The sequence below is a fragment of the Podarcis vaucheri genome (genome assembly GCF_965113315.1).
Source record: "Podarcis vaucheri genome assembly, chromosome: 3".
Taxonomy (NCBI): Eukaryota; Metazoa; Chordata; class Lepidosauria; order Squamata; family Lacertidae; genus Podarcis; species Podarcis vaucheri.
Window position 1 is genome coordinate 82,198,429 of NC_138761.1, and position 23,896 is coordinate 82,222,324.

Genomic DNA, 23,896 nt, shown 5'->3' on the forward strand with positions numbered 1-23,896 from the left:
TTATTCATACACCAATGAGATGAAGCTTTGCAATTAATGTTGTGTAAGTATGTGAAATCTTTGCGCCACCTACTGACTGAAGGCTGCATTTAAATCAAACATGAAGAATCAGAGTATTTTTGTTTTGTTTTGTGTGCACGTAGACTTGACTCCAAAACAATGTGAACCCTGATTCAGCTAATGAACTATATTGGCAGTAGTTAAAATTAAAGACACACTTACTGTTTTAAATTCCTATCCTGCCCTTCCTCCCAAAGGAGCCCAGGGTAGCAAACATAAAAAGTTAAAACTAAACAGTTATGAAGACACAGGAGACAGCCACTTTGGCCCCTCGCTCCTGAGATTATGCTTAATTTTTAGTGGTTCCATGATTTTATAAAGCTTACTTATGATTGGAGGATGATGGCTAATGTGTTGTTGTTTTTTTAAATAATATTTATTCATAGTTTCAAAGTAATAGAAAAAAAGAAAAAATAGAAAAAACAACAACACTACAATACATAAAAAAGAAGAAAAAGCACAAAACATAAAAACCAATACAGCAATACAACAAAAAAAGACAAAAATAAAGACACAAATCCCAAATTTCATATCTTTAACTTCCATTTGCTTGTTTCATTGACCTCCTCACACCTCCCTTTTTGTATTCTGGTTTAATTAGTTATTTCAGCAAATTCTTTCCATCTTTCTCAATTTTTGTTAAATAATTTATCTTAACAATTTTAACCTAATAATTAACTCAACAAATCCTTTCCATCTTTCCCCATATTCTGTTATTCAAATTACCTTAATTTATTTAACCTTATCTTACCATAAAGTACCTTAAAGCTTGAATCTTAGTACTCAAATATACATAACCCCTAATATCATTTCTGCTAGAGTCATATAGTTTCATTCCAACATTTTCCTTGATTTTCATTGATTTTAGGCTAATTCCCCAAATTAAAAAAAAATTCTTTAGAAATTTTCTTCCAATCTTCATCCAACGTCTCTTCTTCCTGGTCTTGGGTCGTGTCACTCCTTACTGTCCATTCCATCTAGTCCATCAACCTCGAAGTCTTGTGTCCGAGGCCCTTAAGTCTCTTCCATGTCCCTTCTGCAGATCTTCTTCTTCTTGTTTATACTTGCCCTTTTCCTTGTCATTTGTTGGTCTCTTTCTTAATTTCTTTCCTTTCTCATTGAGGAGTAGGTCTCTGGGGGGTTCCAACCCAAAATTGTCTCCATCTCCCTTCATCAAACCCGCCCATTCCCCACAGCCCCACTCCCCACAGTCATCAATGTAATCCAAAAAATATTTAAAAACATATTTCAAGGTCTCTCCAAAGTTAGGACCCTCCTCAGCTCCAGACTCCCCCTGGCCCACTCCAACTTCAATCTTCAATGACAGCGGCTTATATTCCTGTAGGGCCTCGGGTTTCTCCATTTGTATTATTTGAGGTGCAACCGCATCCTCCTCCATTATCTTCTGCACTTGCCCAGTCAGTACAGGTTCATGAGTTGGTCCCTGAATGGTTTCTGTATCAATATTCCCTGTTTGTCCACAGTTGTTAACCGCAACAGTCATCAAGTCCATTTTCTCATTCATCAAATCCATCTTCTCGTGCATCTGTTCCAGCAAGGCACTTGTCTTGCATAAAGCAAGCACCCAATCTTCCTCCCAGCTCATCTTTAGTCAAGGTCAGAAAAGACTGGTCCCACGATCTTAAACTCACAGCTGTTGAGTCCTCAAGTAAACTGCAGCAACAATTTAACAAGCTCCCTCTAGGGGAGACAATTTCTATTTGTATCCATTTTTTAAAGGCAAGTCCAACAAAGTAAAATTACTTTCATTTTTCAGATATTTTGTTTCTTTAGAATGCAAAAGGCAACATTGGAATCAGTCTATTTCTCTTCTTTAGCTATCTGTCAAAATGTTCCATTCACAGTCAGTGAACCTTTCCAACTATTTCTGTCTCTGACACCCCATTCCCAGGTTAGAGACGGTGGAAGTTTATCCTTCACTCCCTCTCCTGCAGGGGTTAAACAAAGTTCTCCCCCCTTTTCTCCTACTTCCAAGGGGGGTTTCAGTAATTATAAATGAAGGAAATTAGATTTTTTTCATGGCTTTCCAGGCTTTAGCTTACAAAATTTTTGCAGCACCGCGCCACTCACCCCACTTTGCTCTGGCGCCCCAAAAAGGGGTTCCTGGTGAGTAGGGGGGGCGCTCCTGGTGCCCTGCCAAACCCCACGTTCCCAGGCTTCCTCCGCCTGGGATTTCTAGCGGGTCCCCACCTTCGCCGCGGCAGGAAGACCCAGTTTCTACGGAGCCCGTTCCTCCAATTGGAGGAACTCTGCCATTCACCGATGGTGCTGACCCAGAAGTCCGATGATGGCTAATTTGAAGTTGAAGTATCAGTGTGGAATAGGGACGTGAATTTCCGTGGGGTTGTATTTGTTTTTTTATGTATTCATAATGGATAATTGGTAGTTTTTTCAAAGTGGCATCGGTTTCAGCCCATGTGCCTTACAATGCCTGTTCTCTCCCGCAATATAGCATTGAGTTTGGGTGGCTGCCATTCAGCTGGTGGAAGCCACCCCCACCCCCGCACTTAGGACTAACCCACATAGGAGTGGCATCACAGTGTCACCATCCTGACCATGGTGTGGTCACTGTTTACCTGAATGGTGCATAAGGCTGCATAAGCACATGGGTGAGAGTGCTGGATGGGCTCTACAGGTGCATCCCTGACCTCACCACCACCTTGTCTCGCCACTGCACTGCCCAGGCAAGTGGCAGTAAATGCCAGTGCTTGGAAGATGGCTTTGAGGTACTGCCCCAGCACCTGCTCCTGAGCAGATCCCACCGACAGCACTTTGCTAAGCACATAAATGCAATTTGTCTCAAATTGTCTGAAAACGAGGATGTGTCTTAGAAAAAGGGGACACATGGTAACCCTGTTTTTATTTATTTTTTAGCCTGGCCGTTTCTTGGTCTTCAGAAGGGGTTTCCCCAATGCTTTTGATGGCTCAAAAGTAATTGGAATCTCTTGCAAAAGCCTAGACTGTTTCTCTGCCCTCCAGGCTTGCTAAAACAGTAAAAGTGAAAGCTGCACACAGGAGACAACGGAAAAATCTACGATTGACTTTCAAACTCAGGTCTTCTTTGTGGGCTTTATTTATTATTTTTTTAAACGCAACTTATATCTTAAACGTGTCCTGTTAACACAATTGCATTGCCACAAGAAGCAGTCTAATATTGGATAGGGCGCCCATTTTTGGTGCGAGGAGCGAGGCGATGTTAAGACGCATCGCCTTCCAGCAAAGCTGGACGGGATCCAGTAGTTGCGTGCAAATTTAACTTAGTCTATTAAAATGACATATGGCGCGACGGGACCTCCCTTTTTCCGCCGCCTCCCCAGTCCTCTCTGCGGGGTTTGGGTGAGCTACGTTAAATCCCACTCTATATGTATTTTACAGTACAGTACAGTATAAACTTTATTAAATTAAAACCCCTTGCTTGCAGAAACCATATTTTACTTGAAAACCCACCGCATTACAGTAATAGAGTTAATAATGACTCCCCGCTCCTTCAAGCCTGAGGTAGTCCTCTACATGTTTCGTACATCTATGGGAAGAAGGGCGGTGTCTCCGCTTTGACAACCGCGCTGCCACAGAGAGGACGGGACACCGCCTCCTTTCTTCCTAGAGTAGCCAGAGCAAGGGCAAGTTCGATGGATCCCGGAAGCGGAACCGGCCGCTCTCGGCCGCGGTGCATTGTGGTCTGGCGGCTTCCGTGCGAAGTGCCTGGGACTGCTGCCGCCGCCGCCACCGCCGCTGCTACTGGCGCGGGAGGGGGAGCTGTCAGGGAGTCCTGCCTCCCCGAGAAGCGAGGCGGCTGCGTGAGTCTTCCGGCCTCGGGGCCGCCATGTCTTTCAACAAGATCCCGCCGCGGTGGCTGAGCTGCCCGAGACGCGGGCAGCCCGTGGCAGGTGAGCGGTGAGCGGGGTGGCCGGTGAGGTGACGGCAGGGCGGGACAGGCGTCGCTTTCGCGCGCGGCAGCCGTGCCTCTCCCGGCCCCGGGGCACTTGCGCCTGTGCCTCCTGGCGCGCCGGTGCGATCGGTGGGTTGCAGGTGGGTAGAGGAGGACTTGTGCACCGCTTGGTGCCTTGTTATCCTTGCCATGAGAGACTCGGCCTTCGCGGAGACAGGTCCTCGGGTTTATTCACTCTCCTCCAGTCCAAAGAGATAATTGTCACAGTCTCCCCTGGACAGACGCAGGTGCGCAGGTTACATTGGCTCCCCGTCCAGACACAGATCAGGTTCACGCAGCTTCCCCGTTTACGTAGGACTTGGGAGTCCCACAGGTGTATAGGTTCACGCAGCTTCCCCGTTTACGTAGGACTTGGGAGTCCCACAGGTGTATGAAAGCATTTACTCATCGTTCTGGATATGGCGGTGCTGCCAGGGTTTCAATTTGGTTAGTTTTGGTTAGTTTTAAACCGAAACGAAATCTTGCAAACTCCGCTACAGTTCTCGTGAAAGCATTTTAACAAAGATTTATGCCAACGGTCGCACATGTTTATATGACTCCATAGGTGTGCTGTAAGACGTAATATTTTTTTGTTTTGTTGCCACACAGGGAAGTTTTTGCCCCTGAAGACAATGTTGGGACCAAAATATGATGATCAAGTTGCTGAAGAGTATCGTTTCCACCCCAGTATGTTATCAAACTACTTGAAAAGTCTTAAGGTAAAGAATAAAACCAAAGAAGTGTTTCTTTCACTGCATAAACATTTGATTCCCCCTCCCCTTTGATAAGTATAATAATAGAAGATTGTACATAATGGCTGTTTGGGACAGTGGTACATAATGGCTGTTTGGGGACAGTGATAGTGGGAAATCACAATTGCGGAGGGAAGATGTACAGATAGAAATAAGCCACTTTCTCTACAGAATCACTATCCTTTTGCACTGGTGAAACATTATACATTAACTGTATAAACTCTGTAAGCATATGTGCAACAGCACATCAGAGGAAAAGTGCCCAGTGTGCTTCCATAGCATATGTTGTTGTTGTTTAGTCATTTAGTCGTGTCCGACTCTTTGTGACCCCGTGGACCAGAGCATGCCAGGCATACATGTAGCCTCAAATTCACATTTAGATTTGGCTATGCAATTGTTTCTTGGTACTCTCCTTTTTATTATTGTTGTTGCCTGGTAGCCTGGGGCTATAAATCCACTTTACTACTGTCTACACAGTGGCCACAGTGATCCATGCGACGGTCACCTCCAGGCTTGACTACTATAATTCGCTCTACGCGGGGCTGCCCTTGAAGCTGTCCCAGAAACTCCAGCGGGTGCAGAATGCTGCAGCGAGGCTCCTCACGGGGTCTCTGCCATGGGAGCATATTCACCCAGTGCTTTTCAAGCTGCACTGGCTCCCGGTGGAGTACAGGGTCAGATTTAAGGTGCTGCTTTTGACCTTTAAAGCCCTTCACGGACTAGGACCCTCGTACCTACGGGACCGCCTCTCCCGATATGCCCCACGGAGAGCCTCAAGGTCCATAAATAGCAACACCCTAGTGGTCCCGGGCCCTAAGGAAGTTAGATTAGCTTCAACCAGAGCCAGGGCCTTTTCAACTCTGGCCCCGTCCTGGTGGAACACTCTGCCTCATGAGACCAGGGGCCTGCAGGATCTGATTTCTTTCCGCAGGGCCTGCAAGACAGAGTTGTTCTGCCTGGCCTTTGGCTTGGAGCCAATTTGATTCCCTCCCTCTCTTTCTTTTTTCTTTTCCTTCTCCTCCTGCGATGAAGCTACATTTTAATATTTTAATGTTTCATTATTTTAATATTGTATTTTAAGTTTGTTTTTAAGTTGTAATCATTCAGCTTGTTTTTATTATTGCTTGTAAGCCACCCTGAGCCTGACCTTGGCTGGGGAGGGCGGGGTATAAATAAAAATTATTATTATTATTATTATTATTATTACACTCAAAGTAGATGTCTACATTTTTTAACCAAAATAATTGCTAGTTTGAGAGGAGTGAGGCAAGGTATGTTAGATGTGCAGAGGATATGCATGCTGAAGATAACAAACAGAAGGTAAATATACTAACTTTTGAGGGAAAAGTAAAAAAAATAACAATATGCGCACAAACTTAGGAGACTGTTTTTGGGATGAGCTTGTCTATCACACAATTTGCTGTGGTGGTGGAGACTGCTAAAAGCACTTTTATCAACAGCAGCATTAAGGGTTGAGACAGTGTGGAGTGGTTGATAAGTTCTTTTTTGGCGGGGGGGGGGTAGTTAGTCCTGGGAAGAACTGTGTGTGCCTTAAACACTGGTTTTGTTACTTCCAGGTTAAGATGGGTCTGCTGATAGACTTGACAAACACTACTAGGTTCTATGACAGGAGTGATATAGAGAAGGATGGGATCACATATATAAAACTTCAGTGTAAAGGGTAAGTTGATTGAATTCACGAGTATTTGCTTTTACACAAGAGGAGTGTTTCTATAACTTTGACTGTTTTGTTTTGCCAGGCATGGTGAATGCCCCACAGCTGATAACACAGAAACATTCATTCGTATATGTGAACATTTTAGTAATAAGAACCCAACAGAACTTATAGGTACGTGTTTAATATTTCTGTTTTTGCCATTCTTCTGCCTTGTTTATCTCTCTCTTCACACAACACCCTTCCAATCATTTCCCCACCATATACCAGTTTTATTTGGGAGTGAGCATTTCCCGTAGTAGTAGTGTGGTCAGTAGTACTTATGGGGGGGAGTTATTTAGTACACCTATGTTATGTTCCAGGTAAAAGAACCATCTTCCTTTAAAGGCAGTAAATTAATTTGGCCAGCATTACACAACTGGGACAGAATAAAATAGGTGTTAGTCAACTAAGTTTTACTCAGAGTAAACCCATTGAAATTAATGGGCCTAACAATCATGCTCATTAATTTCAGTGGGTTTGCTCTGAGTAAAACTTGGATGAATCCCACAATTTGAGAAAAATATAGTTGTTATTACTGGTAATGTATGTATAGGCCTGAATGTATAGTTGGGTATATCTAGTCTTGAAATTTACCTAATGAATTTCTACAGTGTAGTATTAGCCCTCTTGGCTACATTACTTGGTAGTAACTATAAATCATAGACATTGTATAAAGCAGTGGTTCCTAATTGGTGGTTGTCTGTGGAACCCACCCAGGGGGTTCATGGCACCATTCACATAATAAAAAACGACCATAGTGATATCAACATTTTCAAAAGTAGGGGATCTATGGCTTGGTGTTGCGACCTGCGGAGCCGGAGAGCTCACAGGCATTCAGATTTTGCAGAAGAACCAAGGGAGAAGCCTAAAACGCCAGAGTGTTCAGTTCTAGTGTTTTATTAAAGAGAAAGGAATAGACTTAGCAACAGCAACCTGCCACTTCCCCTTGCCCCAGCTCAAAGTCTTCTGTGGGACTCCACAGCAAGGAGATGGCGTGTCCGATGTTGGACTGTCCACACCCAAGCAAACGTGCATACATTCTTTATACAACAGATCAGCATACATCACATGGAAACAGGTGGCTGATACCCCAAACATTACAGATGTTTCCTCTTTCTGGGCTCTGGGCCCAACCTCCCAAGCCCACAAATAAGAGTACCGTAGATTCCGGCGTATTAGGCGACTGGGCGTATTAGACGACCCCCAACTTTTCCTGTCAAAATATAGAGTTTGGGATATACTCGCCATATAAGACTACCCCCGCCTGTAGCCAACTAGCAGCAGCCCAAGGCAAGGCGAGCGAGCGAGCCCCGATCGGCCATCCAGCAAAGCGGCAGGCTGCGCTTACCGGCTGGTAGTTCTGGCAGTTCTGGGGATGCCCAGCTCCTTGGAGCCCCGGCCAAAGCCATGTACCACCTTGCCGCAGGAAGGGGAGGCTGCAGTTGCTGCTGCTTCGGGATAGCTGCCTGCTATTTGGTGGTCCCCATGGTGGGCGGACGAGCGAGCGAGCGGGCAAGGGCTTGAGGGTGGGTGGGAAGAGTCACCGCACGGGTTAACTCTCTCCAGCCCGCAGCCGCTGCCTGGCTGCTTCCCGCGCAGCCGTCGCTGCTCGGGTTAACTCTCCAGCTCACAGCCGCTGCCTCCTGCGCAGCCGTCACCACCTGCCACAACCATACCCGGCGTATAAGGCAACCCCCAACTTTGGAGAAGATTTTCTGGGGTTCAAAAGTCGCCTTATATGCCGGAATCTACGGTACTATATCCAGGCCGGCCAATTAATGAGCTGTGTATGAGCTCAGTGCTACAGCTACTAACAATCAAGGATGGGGTCACCTTGACTATCAATATGGCATAAGCAGGGCTTTCAGAGCACTTCACCTTTGGTTCAACACCAAGTCCGCAGTACTTAGCTAGTTGGGAACCACTGGCATAAAGCATAGGCTCATTTTTTAACCCCCCCCCCCAATTGCCAGTTTCAGAGGCGTGAGTAAAATTAATGAAATACATTATTTGTTACATAGTATTCCAAGTTCTCCACAGGAAAATGTAAGTGTATACAGTCTCAGTGGGTAGGGGCGTAAATTGTAGGAGGGCACATTTCAACTGAGCATTAGGAGAAACATATCGACAACAAAATCAGTCCAGCAGTGGAACCAATTTCCTAGAGGTAGGAGCTTTAAGGGGAGGCTGAACAGCCATCTGTTGCAGATGCTCTAGTTCTGGCTTTTCTGTACTGAGCAGGAGGTTGGATTAGACAGCTTACAAGTGCCCATCCACTTCTGTAAGTCTTTCCACTTGAGACAGCAGCACTGAATTGATCAGAAGTGGAAAGAGAATGTCCCTAGCTCCTCTCTGTTGCGGCATCTGTGGGTGGTATTCGGCTGCGTTTTACTCAGAGTAGACCTATTGAAAATGCAGTCTCAGACAGTGAAGGTAGGACACAACACTTGTGGCTAGTAGCCTTATCCTTAAACACCTTTTAAAGGCATCCAAATTGGTGGCTGTCACTGTTCCTTGAGGGAGTAGATTCCATAATTTAACTATGCTTTGTTTGAAGAAGTACTTTCTTTTGTCTGTCCTGAAACATTAAGCATTTGGCTTCATTGAATGTTCCTGTGTTCTTAATCTTATGCGAGAGGGATAACAATTTTCTCTGCCCACTTTCCGCCACCCCATGCATGCTTTTCTACATCTCTGCCATGTCTTCTCTTACTTGCCTTTCCTTAAACTAAAAAGCCCCACCTGATGTAATCTTTCCTCACCCCCTTGATCATTTTGGCTGCCTTTCCAGCTCCACAATATGCTTTTTGTAGGTGAGGTGAGTACAACTGTACGCAGTAATCCAAGTGTGGCTGCACCGTAGATTTGTATAATGGCATTATGAAATTAGCACCAAGGACCTTTGTGTTAAGGCACTGTAGAACTGCTGATTGTCAGATAAGTTGGTACTGAGCAAGTGGACAGATAATTCTGACCTGGTACAAGGCAGCCTTCTTGTGTTTAAATGATTAGTGGTTTCTTAATGATATAAAATGGGGAGAGGGCATGTGTGTAGCCTCTGTGGCATGGTTCTGTTTTAAACACAGAACTGGGGTATAGTGTGTGTACATTTTCCTCTGTTAGAAGGAGAAGTTTGATACCCAAATGCCTGTTCGAGGTAGTTGTTACTCTCCCCAGATGAGCAGACAAGTGATACTTTGCATAGTTCTCTTACAGAGGTTAAGTTGGGGTTGATAGGAACATCATTTCTTGGGGGAAGAAAAGCAGTTTTCTTAGAAGCTTTCTGTGTGTTCAGGAGGGTGTGTTTGTTTGTTTTATTGGTGTATGTGTGAACAGTGCACATGTGTTAAATTTATACAGAACAAATCAGCTTGTCTTGCAACAAGGTAGGTTTTTAAAAAAGGGTTATTTGATTTTTATGAGCAGTTAAAGCGCTATTGTTTGGATCGCAAAGGGCTCTTTACAGAGGGAACTGGGATTGAGCAGAGGCTTGTCTGGAGTACAGAAGTGAAAAGGCCTTTTTTTTTACCCGTCTTCCTTTCCCCCTCCTACTACCTCTCATGCCTCTTCGGAGGGTTCCTTCACCCTTTGGATCAGATTTTCAAGGGGATGAAGGAGGGAAGGGGAGATCAGCAAAATATGCTACCTCACTTCCAGAGGAAGGAGAGTCCTTTGAGCCTTTATCTTTTGACCTTGGATAACATGTTCACAGCAATTGTAAATTGTGGTATAGAATCATGTTGTGATGAATGGTACACAACTTTTCTCTTTGTGAATACCTTTAGCATTTTAAAAAAGGTTAAAAAAGGTGTACAACAAAACAAAAAACACACAAAAAAACAAATTCAGAAATATACAGCAAGCATGTTTTTAAAATTCCCCAAAGAGCAAAGTACTTTAGTGGGCTCATATCTATTATGCATTCATGTGTATGGTTGGGATATTGCACTGTTATTTCTGCAGCACACAGTGGCTAAAACTGCACATTCAGTTATAGTGCAGAAAGGACTTGCCACTGGATAAGCAATTTGCAGTGAAACTGGGTATTGTTACCTGCTTCTAAAACAGTTCATAACAGATACTTGTTTTAAATGTAATTTTCAGTGATGGGCTGTAAATTTTTGATGTTAGGATACAGCGAACATATAGTGCTTCACATTGTTTATTTTATACTGCATAAATCAAAACATTTTTGACATGGTTCACAAGGCTGACATTAAGTTTCATCTTGCATTAATATTTTTACCTCTTTTTCTTGAATATTAGCATATTAAAAACTTCACATCTGGTAGGTTTTCTGCAAACATTGCTAAGGGAAAATAGGTGATACTTCTGCAGGTAGAGTCAAGTATAATTGAGAAGTGCTGGAGAATTGTAAATAACATCATGACACTATTCCATTTGTTCTATTCATTGGACCTTATTTTATTATACCCCGCCTTTTCTCCTGATGGACCAAAGGACCAACAGTGAAATAATTAAGTCTCTAAAAATGTTTTCAGCAGATGAGAATTAAGTAGGAACTGTAAAGGACAGAACTATTTGCTTTAATTAGTTATTGTCTTGAATAACAAAACCAATGCAAACAAAGACATCTAAATCTGACAGTTGTATTTTAATTTAGACTCAAGATTAAAGAAACCAAGCTGGTTATAATCAGTAACTTTGTAGTTTTAATATATTTTAAAATTGGCCACTAGATGGAGATATTGCCACAGGAATAATATTCTTAAGCGGTTTTGTATTTTAAAAAAAACATACTGCAGATATAAGAACTTAAGTCATAAATCTAATACTTCAGGAATTTTCTTGTAGCTGATTGATGATCTTTGACCTTTGTTTTAATAACAGAGTGCAATGTGGTCATAAAATGCAAGCTATTGTGGAAGGTTCCCTAAAACATAGGGAGAGCCCTGTTGGATCAGACCAAGGGCTCCCCTCGTTCAGCATCTCAAACCTATGAGAAGCCTTCAAATGGGACATGAAGCCTTTCTCCCAGTCACTGGTATTCAGAGGCGTATTGTCTCTGAACCACGAGGTTCTGTTTAACTTCTCATAGCTAGTATCTTTTGACCCCATCTGTACTCTATGAATTTTCCTGATGCCCACTTAAAGCCATCTAAGCCGGTGACTGACATTACATCTTGTGAATCCTGTGTTGATTGAATATGTTACTTCTTTGCCTACCCTGATATTCTAGTCAGTAACACTAAGTGAAGAATCTTTGTTTGTTTGATAGCAAGTAAGGGACGTGGGTGGCGCTGTGGGTTAAACCACAGAGCCTAAGACTTGCCAATCAGAAGGTCGGCGGTTCGAATCCCCGCGACGGGGTGAGCTCCTGCTGCTCGGTCCCTGCTTCTGCCAACCTAACAGTTCGAAACCACATCAAAGTGCAAGTAGATAAATAGGTACCGCTCCGGCGGGAAGGTAAACGGCGTTTCTGTGCGCTGCTCTGGTTCGCCAGAAGCGGCTTAGTCATGCTGGCCACATGACCCGGAAGCTGTACGCCAGCTCCCTTGGCCAATAAAGTGAGATGAGCGCCGCAACCCCAGAGTCGGTCACGACTGGACCTAATGGTCAGGGGTCCCTTTATCTTTTAAAGAGATGTAATCTCCCTTACCCTCCCCACACCTCCAGGTTTTGGATTGCTAAATTCTTTATAGTCCTTTCTTTGGTTCCTACAAATACTTGTGTTGGAGAAATGGAATACTTGCACCTGTTAATCAGTACAGTAATTGATGTTAAGCTGCTTCCGTGCAGGCTACTGATATGGATGTGTATTAGTAATGAGATTTTATCAGAATTCATGTTATAAGAATGGGAATCTTTTGATGGAAGTAATTCAAAGGAAGACCAAAAAACTGACATTCTGTAATGTGCAAAAGCAGTCTTCCTTTTAGCTCAGGCACATTTATTTGCCTAATATTTTGAAACAGAAGAATAATGTTGGATTCTGGAAAAACTGTGGTTAGAAATATTGCTTAAAATGTGCCCAGTTACAGATCATAGCACTACTGTAGGTGCTTGTTCTCTTTGCACATTATAGTGGAACAGGGAGGAGAATGGCAAAGGACAAAGAAAGACGTAGCTGGATATAGCTGCTGTGGCCAGGGTAATTTGAGGAAGTTTGAGTAAAACAGTTTGGAAGACCTAATGGGTTGGGATTGGGCACTGTGACCTTGGCAAGTGCCTTGTACCAAATGAGAGCAGAGTTCAAAGTTCTCTCTCTCACTTTTCCTGAAAAATGAAAGATCGACATCTTTGGTGGGAAGGAAAGAAAAGCCTCCTCAGAATAATGTAGGGCCTGGTGCTTGCATCAAGGAAGCTCAAAGCCATCCTTCTTGGGAGAACTACATTCATGAGTAATAGGTTGCACTTCTGCCTTCAGCCCCTGGCTGAAAGTAGAACGAAAAAAAAATGAAATGCTTGTTTACTCATGGAAGCATTTATAGCCTACCTAATCCAGCTTCCGCTCTGATTTCTTCCAGCACAGAGTTGCTGTTCCAAATATGTGCCAGGGGGAGAGAAATGTAGCAGTCAACTGACCCCACCCTGAAGGGAGAACCTATTTGAGGGCTGACTGTGTCAGAAAAGGAATATTGGTGCTTTAAAATAGTCTCTGTAACTGCAATTAATTTTTGTTTTTTAGGTGTTCATTGTACACATGGTTTCAATCGTACTGGTTTTCTTATCTGTGCCTTTCTGGTTGAGAAGTTGGACTGGAGGTAACTTTATACTTTTTTTAAATTTAAAAATGGATTGTCTGTAAACATTGCATTGTTTTATGGGTGGGCTGGTTGCTGTAATTTGTAGCTTAATCTATTATAGCACCCTTATCTTTTAGTATACAAGATTCAGGAATGCTGATGATAATATTAGATGATCTTTTCCAATATCTCTTTCATTAATGTGGCAAATGTGGAATAGTAGTTGATAGATCGTAGTATTGCCAGGGAGGAGTTAATTGACTGCAACTTAAGAGGAAGGAAGTTTTTAATGTTTGAAGTTTTATTCTGTTTTAGTGTTCTGTTTAGAGTGTCTGGGGAAACCTAGCCAGATGGGCATGGTATAAATAAGAAAATTATTATTACTACTACTACTACTACTACTACTACTACTACTACCACCACCTCCTTCCTATCCACCCTCCCCCTGCCTCCACCTCCAGGAAAATGTGTCTTGAAATTAGGAGCTGATATGATTACAAAGTCCCCACTGATAATAAGTTGGATGTTACAGGTTAACTAAGTAAGTGTCAGATTTTGGCCCTTTTATGTCATAAATCTGTCAGCAGCTTTCCACATGGTCGATCACGAACTTCTGGACCACCGCATTGCCGACGTGGGGATCCAGGGCACAGTCCTTCAATGGCTGCACTCGTTTCTCTCTGGTCGGGGACAGAGGGTGGCGCTTGGGGGGGAATTTTAATCGCACCACTCCTTGGTGTGTGGAGTACCTCAGGGTGCAATACTCTCCCTGATGCTTTTTAACATCTTTATGCGCCCACTCACCCAGCTTGTTCGGAGTTTTGGGCTGGGTTGCCATCAGTATGCCGATGACACTCAACTCTATCTGTTGATGGATGGCCATCCTGACTCGGCCCCAGACACACTGACCAGATGTTTGGAAGCTGTGGCTGGATGGTTACGTGGGAGCCGGTTGAAGCTAAATCCTTCGAAGACAGAGGTCCTGTGGCTGGGACGGGGCGATATGGGATTGGGGGGGCAACTCCCATCTCTTGCGGGGGCGCAATTAGTGCCAGCACCGACCGTTAAGAGTTTGCGTGTAATCTTCAACACCTCCCTTTCCATGGAGGCGCAGATTGCAGCTATAACAAAGGCGGCATTTTTCCATCTCTGCCAAGCTAAGCAGTTGGCTCCTTACCTATCTTGCCCTGACCTAGCCACTGTGATCCATGCGACGGTCACCTCCAGACTGGATTATTGTAACTCGCTCTATGTGGGGCTGCCCTTGAGACTGACCCAGAAACTCCAGCGGGTGCAGAATGCTGCAGCGAGACTCCTTACGGGGTCTTCGCTGCAAGATCACATTCGCCTGGTGCTATACCAGCTGCACTGGCTCCCGGTGGAGTACAGGATCAGATTTAAGGTGCTGGTTTTAACCTTTAAAGCCCTATACGGCCTAGGACCCTCGTACCTACGGGACCGCCTCTCCTCGTATGCCCCACAGAGAAACTTGCGGTCTTCAAATAAAAACATCTTGAAGGTCCCAGGCCACAGAGAGGTTAGGCTGGCCTCAACTAGAGCCAGGGCTTTTTCGGCTGTGGCTCCGATCTGGTGGAACACTCTGTCACAAGAGACTAGGGCCCTGCAGGACTTGACATCTTTCTGCAGGGCCTGCAAGACAGAGCTGTTCCACCAGGCCTTTGGCCAGGGCACAGCCTGACTCCCTCCTTCGTCAATCTTCGCGGAGCTCTGGCCCAATGGTTGCCAGTGGCTTGAATTAATTAATTTTATAATGAATGATTTTAGAGTGTTGTTTATGCTGTACTTTTGTACTGTTTTATTGTTGTTAGCCGCCCTGAGCCTGGCTTTGGCTGGGGAGGGCGGGATATAAATAAAATTTATTATTATTATTATTATTATTATTATTATTATTATTATTATTATTATTGCAATACAGCAGATGCTAGAGTGCTGTTACTGGCATTCAGTAGGTACCTAGCAAGACTCCTGGAGGAATCCTTGTGAGTTGAGTGTGTGTAACTTTAACAACCAGTTTGGTCTGGTTTGGTTACATGATAATGATACATGGGAATATTACCTACAACTTACGTGCATTTCAATCTAGTATTATGATTTCTGAGGCCTTTTTGTATCATAACAAGAAACATACTTTCCTTTTTTTATTTAACTGTTTAAGATTTATATTGATACCCCCCTTTTTTCTGCAATGAAATGCTCAAATCAAGGTGGATAGTTTTCAGAGCTGCTCTACTGTGCTGCCCTCCAATAATGCAGGGCAGCTGGGTTTTATGCACCTCTGGCTGCTCCTCCTTTTGTGTTCCCTACTTGGCCCTCTTTCCAGTTGGATCAAAACACATACAAACAAGTTTTTTCTCACCCACAAAGGTGTAGTTTTAGCAGAAAGAAGAACTGTCTGGTGGCTTGTGACAAACTGCCAGCCATATTAATTAAATTGGAAACAAACAATTCATTCTCTATCTCTTCCCCTTGCCTGAAGGTGGAAAACTGATACAATTGCCCCTTGAGGCAAGCTACAGGCAGTTTCAGGGTTGCAGCCAACACTTCTTTTTTTGCTATGCAACAGACTGGGGGTTGGGGACCCTTTGGAGCAAATTTAGGGGGCACATGGGGAGAAGAGAGGAAGGAAAAGTGCCACTGTGTGTGTGTGCAGAATGCTGCTCACATGGCATTGGATACAACCCTTAGTTTTTAAACATTTTGATCCTGTGAACACCATGGCGTCCTCTAGCTCCTCTTTGAATCGTGATCTTTCATATACACATCTTGTTGAACTAGATTGTATCTTCTCTTAAGATACTCTGTTCTGATTCTTAAGGGCTTAAAGTTACCTAGTCTGCTGTTGATTTGCTTTGATGAAAAGTTTCAGTGGATTTTATGTATACCATGTTTCTAGTTTTAATTTTCTAGCTTTATCTTTTAGCCCTTGGGTATGTTTGTTTTGCAGCTGCGAAAAGATTCTTCTGTTTATCAGAAAATTGTTTTTCTGTGGCTGTCCTCATAAGTTGTCCTAGTATTATTTGTGCACTGACAGGTTTTTAAGGTCTCACATTAATAATAGTGCCTTTAAACCAGAAACATAAAAAAGCTAAACAATACCAGGTCTTTTGCACTTGGCAACAACATCCAATCCTTCCCCCCTGAAAACCTGCATACAAATACCTTTATTTTAACACAGGAGCTTTTAGCCCAAGGTCTTGCTGAAAAGAGAGGTCTTTCACTAGAATATTAAGAGCAGGAATAATTTCACTCGTCCAGAATCATGTAAATGTTCTCATGCATTTAATTGCTAAAAAGCATGCATGTATCCTTTCCAAGCTTTTACAGGATACTTTACAGTTCTGAATAGGGCATAAGTTTGACAAAGAATGTTGGTGTTTACAAACTTTGCCAACAAATCCAGTGACAGCAGACTTCATACGCCACCTGACTGTGCAATTGTTATTCCTAAATTGATTCGGCAAGTCCACATACCACAATGTGTCACTTATTGAATGATTAGCGATAATGTATGTTACAGACTTTGCATTTTTGTAGCTATCCTTGGAGCTGCATGTTGGGAAATTCAGGGCAGATAAGAGAAAAGATACTTCTTTACTCAGTGCATAGTTAAAACTGTGGAACTCTCTGCCACAGGAGGCAGTGATAGCCCCAAACTGGGATGGCTTTAAAAAAGGATTAGACAAATTCATGGAGGAGAGGGCTATTAAAGGCTGCTAGCCATGATGGCTGTGGTCTCCCTCCACTGTTGGAGGCAGCAATGTTTCTGAATACCAGTTGCTGGAAACACAGGAGTGGGCACAAATCCTGCTTGCTGGTTTCCCATAGGCATCTGATCCGCCATTATGAGAACAGGAGGCTGGATGAGAGGGGCCACTGGCCTGATCCAGAAGGCTCCTCTTCTTCCTTTCTGTTACTTCATGAATCCTGAAGGTGGTTGTGACCCACTGCTTTTTCATTATTGACTTTGTGGCCAAATGGCTTGCTCTGAAGTTTAAAAGGGTGCTGTTTGTCTTGACCCTTGCTGTGGGATTTTGTGTGTTGAAAGCATCTTTAAGCACATACTCTTCTTTTTAGATGCAATAGATGCAAGCAGTGGTGCCCTACCTTCAATAGCTAGCAAGACAGATAAAATGGAAGCATTTGAATCAGGAGGTCTGATTATTTAAAACGGCTGTTTAAAATGAATTGGAATAAATAGATATGTTTACTCAGATATAAATATATATAGAAATGTAAGTAATATAATTACAACCAGTTAATTACTGTTTTGTGAACTGCCTAGGTGTTTTTTCTCGAAATGAAATGCGGTATATACTTTTAATCACAATACTGTATTAAATGTACTTCGAGAAACAATAACCAGAAAAATAATTTAGCTTTTCTAAATAGTAAAGGTGAGCCATATATTTATGGAATAAGAGAAAAACCCAAACAGCATTATTCCACCAGCAGGTTGATATTATCAGCAGCACATTGAGTTGTATTCCCAACGAAGTTATACTCTTTGAAATCTCTAGACATAAGTCAATACTAACTTAAATCCATTCATTTTATTGGGTCTACTCATTGTGTCTTTGCTGGATACAACTCATTATGGACACACATTATCCCAGGAATATACGTGTGTGTGTGTGTGTGTTTGTTTGTTTGAGGAAAGGTCTTAGCACATCATGTTAGATAGCTTTCCTCTGGCAAATAGTTAACTAGTAATTACACTTGTTCATCTTGCCAAAGGCAAACCATTGTGGGCTAATGCAGCAGATTTAAAACACAGTTTACTAAAAATGGGGAGCAGGGAGAGACTATTAGGAGAATTTCCTTAATGTGACAATTATATAGAGTGGGTTCATTACCATTAGAAAAGTCCCCTTTGCTGCATTGTTCTTTAAAGCTAGCAGACATTATTTACTGGTGGAAAAATGTGTTCCTTGTAGAATAGTCCATCCACATCATCCCTTTAGCGTATGAAGCAGAAAAGCTGTAGATACATGGTGACTTCTGAAATGAGTTTTAGAGCTAGTTTATGGAAAGGTTGTCCAGATGGAGAACTCTCCAGTTAATCAGTGGGAGCCTACTTCAGACTCTCCTTTAGCAATCAGCTTGATCCCCCCCAAGGCAGTTTTACCCCATGAAAGTACCAGGCTGTTTCTTAATATATGATAGGGCTGCCAAATGCCTATTATTTGTCATTTCCTGCATTTGCAGGGGGGAAGTGCAGTATTGAGGAAAACTGGTTTTTTCGCCTAAGATGCAGACGTTGAAAGTAGCTAGTATCCACTGTTCCTCTTGCCAGTTTTTTGCTCTTTTGGAGTATCAGTAAGATACTGAAATATGCACTTTCGCTAGGTGCTGTTCTATGGGGAATGTCCTCTGAATTGCCTTGATCTTCAGTGAATATATGTCTGTGGAGTCTCATAAGCTCAGTAAGGTATTGCCAGGACTCCAGGGTTTGGCCACAAGAACTCCTGTTCAGCATTACAATAACTTGTATGCCCTGTGGACCATAGAGTGTTCTGAGTTACAGTCCTGTAGGCTGAGGCTTGTCATAGGTTTGGAGACTTTCTGAATCTACCCTGCAGAAATGGGTGGGCAGCACTGAGCCTTGCTTATGGCATTTCAGTCAGGCTTAGTTGGGAAGATTCCTTGCATTCTTTCTTCATTTTGCAGCAGGGCTGTCATTTTGTCATCATAAGGAATGCATTCTTGTGTTTGAGACTCTTTCTGAATACTTAATTATATGCTTACTCAACCTGAGCAGAATATTGATTAAATTTGATGGTGAACTATGGTGATACCTTGTTGGGGACCATAATGATTGGGGTTGCAGAAATGAAGCATTTAACGTGCTGAAATAATTCCCTGACAATTTCTGCTTTGTTGCAGCATTGAAGCAGCTGTGGCTATTTTTGCCCAAGCCAGACCACCTGGTATTTATAAAGGTGATTATTTGAAAGAACTCTTCCGTCGATATGGCGATGGAGTGGAGGCGCCGACCCCTCCCCCTTTGCCAGAGTGGTGCTTTGATGAAGATGAAGAAGAGGATGAGGATGATAACTGCAAACCAAGAACCCCCGAATCAGAAGCTGGGTCATCAACTTCATTTTCAGGCAAAAGGAGAAAAGAACACTTAAAGCTGGTAATGTTGTCCCAAGAGACCTTAGCTGTATTTGAAGTTAGCTAAAACAAAGTTTAGGAGCTGCAGAGATTTAGGAAACTGTTTTCGTGTTATTTGCTATACTAGGGCAACAGAGTTGCTCCTGAAATGTAAAAAGTAGAAGACTCTGCATAGAGTGCAAACAGAATGGGCTGGGAAAATGGACAAACAAGATGTTTGGGTTGCAGACACCAATGTTTTGGATTTAGCCACACATTCTTCTTTTAGGCAACTAAAATGCATGGGGGTGGGGGTGGGATGAGTTCTAATGTTGACAGAAGGAAAGTTTACCTCTGGGCGCATGCAAGACTTTCAGGTCCCAGCGTGTCAGGGGTCGGGAGGAGTGAAGGCAGCAAGTGTGATAAAATTCTGGAAAGCAGGCAAAAGGGCTTTGAAATTGTTCCTTTTCTGCTTTGCTTGGTAGTCCTGTGTTTTCATCCTACTGTTCAATGCTTTCTTTTCACTTCCTTTTCACTAACCACCAGAACTTCATTCAAAAGGCCCTGAATTCTGTAATAAACCAGTACAAACATTGACAGCTATTTGTATCTAGTACCCTATGCAATTTCCTTAGGGTAGAAGTAGTTGCTTAATTTTGAAATGCTCTGGAATCTCAAAATTTTGCTACAGAATTAGCACTCTATTTTTGTGTTGGATAACTCTGGGGTGTAAGGGAAGAATAGTTCCAGTACAAGGAACCTGGATACAGAAGATGATGGAAACCCTTTTTGTTTTCTAAATTTGGGGTATAAAAGTTTAGAATTGTGTTTCTCTAGGGAGTCAGAGTCATGTAAATTCATAACTGGTAACTTAATGGCTTTTCTGTGAATAGTTTTTCTTTCAAAGATTAGAGCCATGGGACTTTTAATTAATGGATGGAAATTCACAACTGTGACGCTTTTCAGCTAGCCGCAAAATTGAAAGTCTGAATGCTTAAATTAGTAAACAGATTGTACATAACCTTATCTATTTTAGTTGACATGGCAAGCAGTTATGTGAACTTTTAAAAATAGATTTCTGTGACTAATGGTTTAGCTGAAGACAAACTTTCTTTCCTTGATGTGATTGCAGCAAATGGACTGTGTTTTGGCATTTGATTGGATAGGGTTTCACATTCTATATATTTTATCTGCTTGTTTTGCCATTCTTGGCATATTGGAAAATAATAGTGAGGTTTATAATCTTAAATATCTGACTTTGGGCCAGCTGGTGAAGCAGCAGGTGCAGATGACGCTGAGGACTCTGTGCATCTTGCCTCCCTTGCTGCTTTCCTTTCCCTCACTGCAGGGCCTTTGGTTCTGAATGGCTACTAAGAGGCGGGGCTTAGCAGTGGTTCATACTCAGTGGAAGGAGTTTTTTAACACCCAGAATTTTGAAAGTGATGCTATACTACAGATGTGTGCATTGATATTTTTTTTTAATTAAAAATTTCTCTGGCATAGGGCAGACCTCCATAAGCATAGATAGAATGGTTGTGGCAATGGTAGTTTCCCTCCATTATCCCTTCTTCGGGAAAGTGTGATCTGCCATCAACACATTAGGCTGTATCTTCTTTTATTCAAACTAAATTCTCATCTGTTAATTCAAAACCACAGTAGAGAAAGAGATGCAGCTCCATGACTGTCCCTCGTTTTATCACCTAGTCATTTGAAAAAAACCATAAAGCTAAATTGTGCGAATAAGCATATTAATAATTGAAGCAGAATTCAAAGATGAAGCGATTCGAGGGAGTAGAATAGTTTGGTTAATATGCATATTCATATAATTCAGTTTTACATCTTTGGATGCGCTCTCTTTGTCAAGGAGTGTAGGGAAGAAGAGTTCTATTGAAAGCTTTAGCTTTGCCAGTAGCTGAATAGAGGAGGAGGCAGCCCTGTATCTGACTGAACTATAGGAATGCAGAACTATGAGGAGAAGAGCTTGTCAGGTATCCTTTAGCATTTTGCTTGTTGAGGTCACTAAAAAGCTACCATTAGCCGAATTGCTAAGGGGCCGCATTCCCTCAGGTGTAATGTTTTTGGCACTGCATGCCAGTGGTGGGCAGAGCCACGGTTGGCAGTGGGCAAGGCCAGAGCCATTCAGCACTCTTCATCACTCATATCTCTTCCACATACATGCCTCACCCCATCTGTTTGTCTGTTCACGCACATATACAGTTTATCCTTATTTCCATTCACAGACACTTATTCAATCCAAACATCTGTTCACACACCCATCCCCCACTTAATTGAAAGCAGGCAGGTGACTGGGGGAGCAATAGAGCCATCTCTCGGAAAATGACAAACAGCCGAGAAGAAGGTGGCTGGCCAGTTGGAAATGTGCTATGGGCAGCATTTAAAATTTGCCAGGCACATTTTACACCTGGCTACGGACACCGGTGGCGCTGTGGGTTAAACCACAGAGCCACGGGCTTGCTGATCAGAAGGTCGGCGGTTCAAATCCCTGTGACGGGGTGAGCTCCCGTTGCTTGGTCCCCGCTCCGTTCGAAAGCACGTCAAAGTGCAAGTAGATAAATAGGTACTGCTCCAGCGGGAAGGTAAACGGCGTTTCCGTGTGCTGCTCTGGTTCGGCAGAAGCGGCTTAGTCATGCTGGCCACATGACCCGGAAGCTATACGCCGGCTCCCTCGGCCAATAAACCGAGATGAGCACCGCAACCCCAGAGTCGGCCACAACTGGACCTAATGTGGTCAGGGGTCCCTTTACCTTTACTGGCCACTTAGGACCAAGTGAGGATGCCTGGGTGCCAGGATAGCACCTAATATCTCCGCTATCTGGAGGTGCATGTCTTGAGATCATTGGACCTTGCCTGTTTTCATGCACTAGCAACACATTCTGTAGAAATCTGTCAGTTATATTTTACCTGCACAATCAGAATGAATTTCAGGAGCCAAAAAGTCATATTGAAAAACATGACTTTCAAGCTGTCTGGCCCCCAAATGTCAACTGTTTTGGTGACTGTAACCCTGGGTTAAGGAGCCATTTGGCGCCTAACTTATGTATCTGAGTTTCTAAGACTGGTAATGGGTCAGGTTTGACCCAAAGTAAGAAGGAGGTTCAATAGTTCCCCACGCATAGCCTAAAGATTAAGGGCTGTCTAAACAAATTAATAGTCTGATAAATTTTGAACTTCACAAGATGTACAGAGAAAATATTTATTGGAAACATTCCAGGATGTAATACCTTGCATATCATTTCCTGTATCTAGCAGCCAGCTACAGGGAAGCTTTTCCATTGCTTCCCTAGACTTTCAGCACTGTTGGGTTCGTCAGTTCTCAAGAGTTGTTAATACGTGATAACGAAACCGTAGCAGCTTCACTGGCTGATGTTTGAATTCTGTAAGGGCAAAATAGTTGAATTCTGATTATAAAACACACTTCTGTGTGCTAGTTGATAACAGACAAATTAGGCTTAGAATACATTTTTCGCAGTTCAATCCCTATGAAAGCAAAAACTGAGAAGCATGTTTGTCTAATGTGAAATCTTGTGTGTTTTGAAGCTTAACTGTGCATAGCGTAGCTGAGCTTGCAGATGTAGAGATAAGAGAAGATAGCGTGGCTTTTGGAGTGTGCAAAATATGGGTATCTTTGGTTGAAAAGGTCTTTTCCTGTTCTGAACTTCCTTTGTACAAACAGCTTTATAAGATAGGCATGGCAGAATAAATAGTATACATTTGTTCAGAAAGGTCACATGAAGCATGATGTGGTTTCTGAGCAGCGTCAGAAAGAAAATCAATTTTAGATATTGCCCGGGTCCTGTGCTTGTTTTCCTGGTATGGATTTATTGTGCTTTTTTTTTTTTTTTAGGAGATGCAGGGTGGGTGAAAGCCTTGCAGATAGGTGCTTGTGAGGTGCTCCAGCCCACTCACAATGGTACACTTGGTGATGCCCTGCTTGGATCAGGGACGCCTGGGTCCATATGATCTGCATAGCCATGGAGCTCAGTGGGTGACCTTGAGTAAATTGCTGTTGGGCAAAAAAACACCAATGTGCAGCCTATGGTACACCTTGAGCTGCCTTGAGGAAGGGCACAGTAAAAATGATACACACACACACACACACACACAAAAAAAAAGGGCACTGCATCAAGGGAATCTGGTTGGTTTGTTATCCTTGTTAAACAGAGCATAATATGAAGATATATTGATTTTGCTATTAATCAGTTGGCACATTTAAATCAATAATGCAGTATCCACATCCAGAAGTTACCGTATTTTTCCGTGTATAACACACACCCGGGTATAAGACACCCCCTATTTTTGGGGACAAAATTAACTCACCCGCCCGACCAACACTTCCTATTGCACGCGACAAAGAAGCTACCAATTGTCTCACTGCTTGCAGACGGCAGCTGCAAATCACCCTCCATATCGCTGCAGCAGCGGCTAGTCGACAAAAACCCTTGCCGCAGCAATGAATCACCCGCACTACCGTCACTGAAAGTCTCCTGCTCACGGCAGCAACCAATCCCTAGTCCCAACTCAACACTATCCATGTATAAGACGACCTCAATTTTAAAACATTATTTTAACGTAAAAA

At 43.0% G+C, this 23,896-nt stretch overlaps 1 protein-coding gene and 1 long non-coding RNA gene across 4 annotated transcripts in view; one reads left to right on the top strand and one right to left on the bottom strand.

Moving 5' to 3' along the window:
• Window positions 1-23,896, bottom strand: part of LOC309529142 — a 598,034-nt gene that overhangs the window by 60,906 nt on the left and 513,232 nt on the right. The gene's annotated exons all lie outside the window — the stretch shown is intronic.
• The window catches only part of RNGTT (RNA guanylyltransferase and 5'-phosphatase), a 133,550-nt gene that overhangs the window by 842 nt on the left and 108,812 nt on the right, over window positions 1-23,896 (top strand). Inside the window, exons 1-6 of one of the 3 annotated variants that reach the window (XM_082216895.1) lie at window positions 3,750-3,968; window positions 4,619-4,728; window positions 6,339-6,442; window positions 6,522-6,610; window positions 13,128-13,203; window positions 19,090-19,342. In XM_082216895.1, coding sequence (XP_082073021.1) covers window positions 3,905-3,968; window positions 4,619-4,728; window positions 6,339-6,442; window positions 6,522-6,610; window positions 13,128-13,203; window positions 19,090-19,342 — 696 coding nt within the window. In that variant the 5' untranslated portion in view covers window positions 3,750-3,904. Of the gene's footprint in view, window positions 1-3,749; window positions 3,969-4,618; window positions 4,729-6,338; window positions 6,443-6,521; window positions 6,611-13,127; window positions 13,204-19,089; window positions 19,343-23,896 lie in introns of those variants that run through there. The other 2 variants (XM_082216893.1, XM_082216894.1) reach the window with 2 other exon arrangements.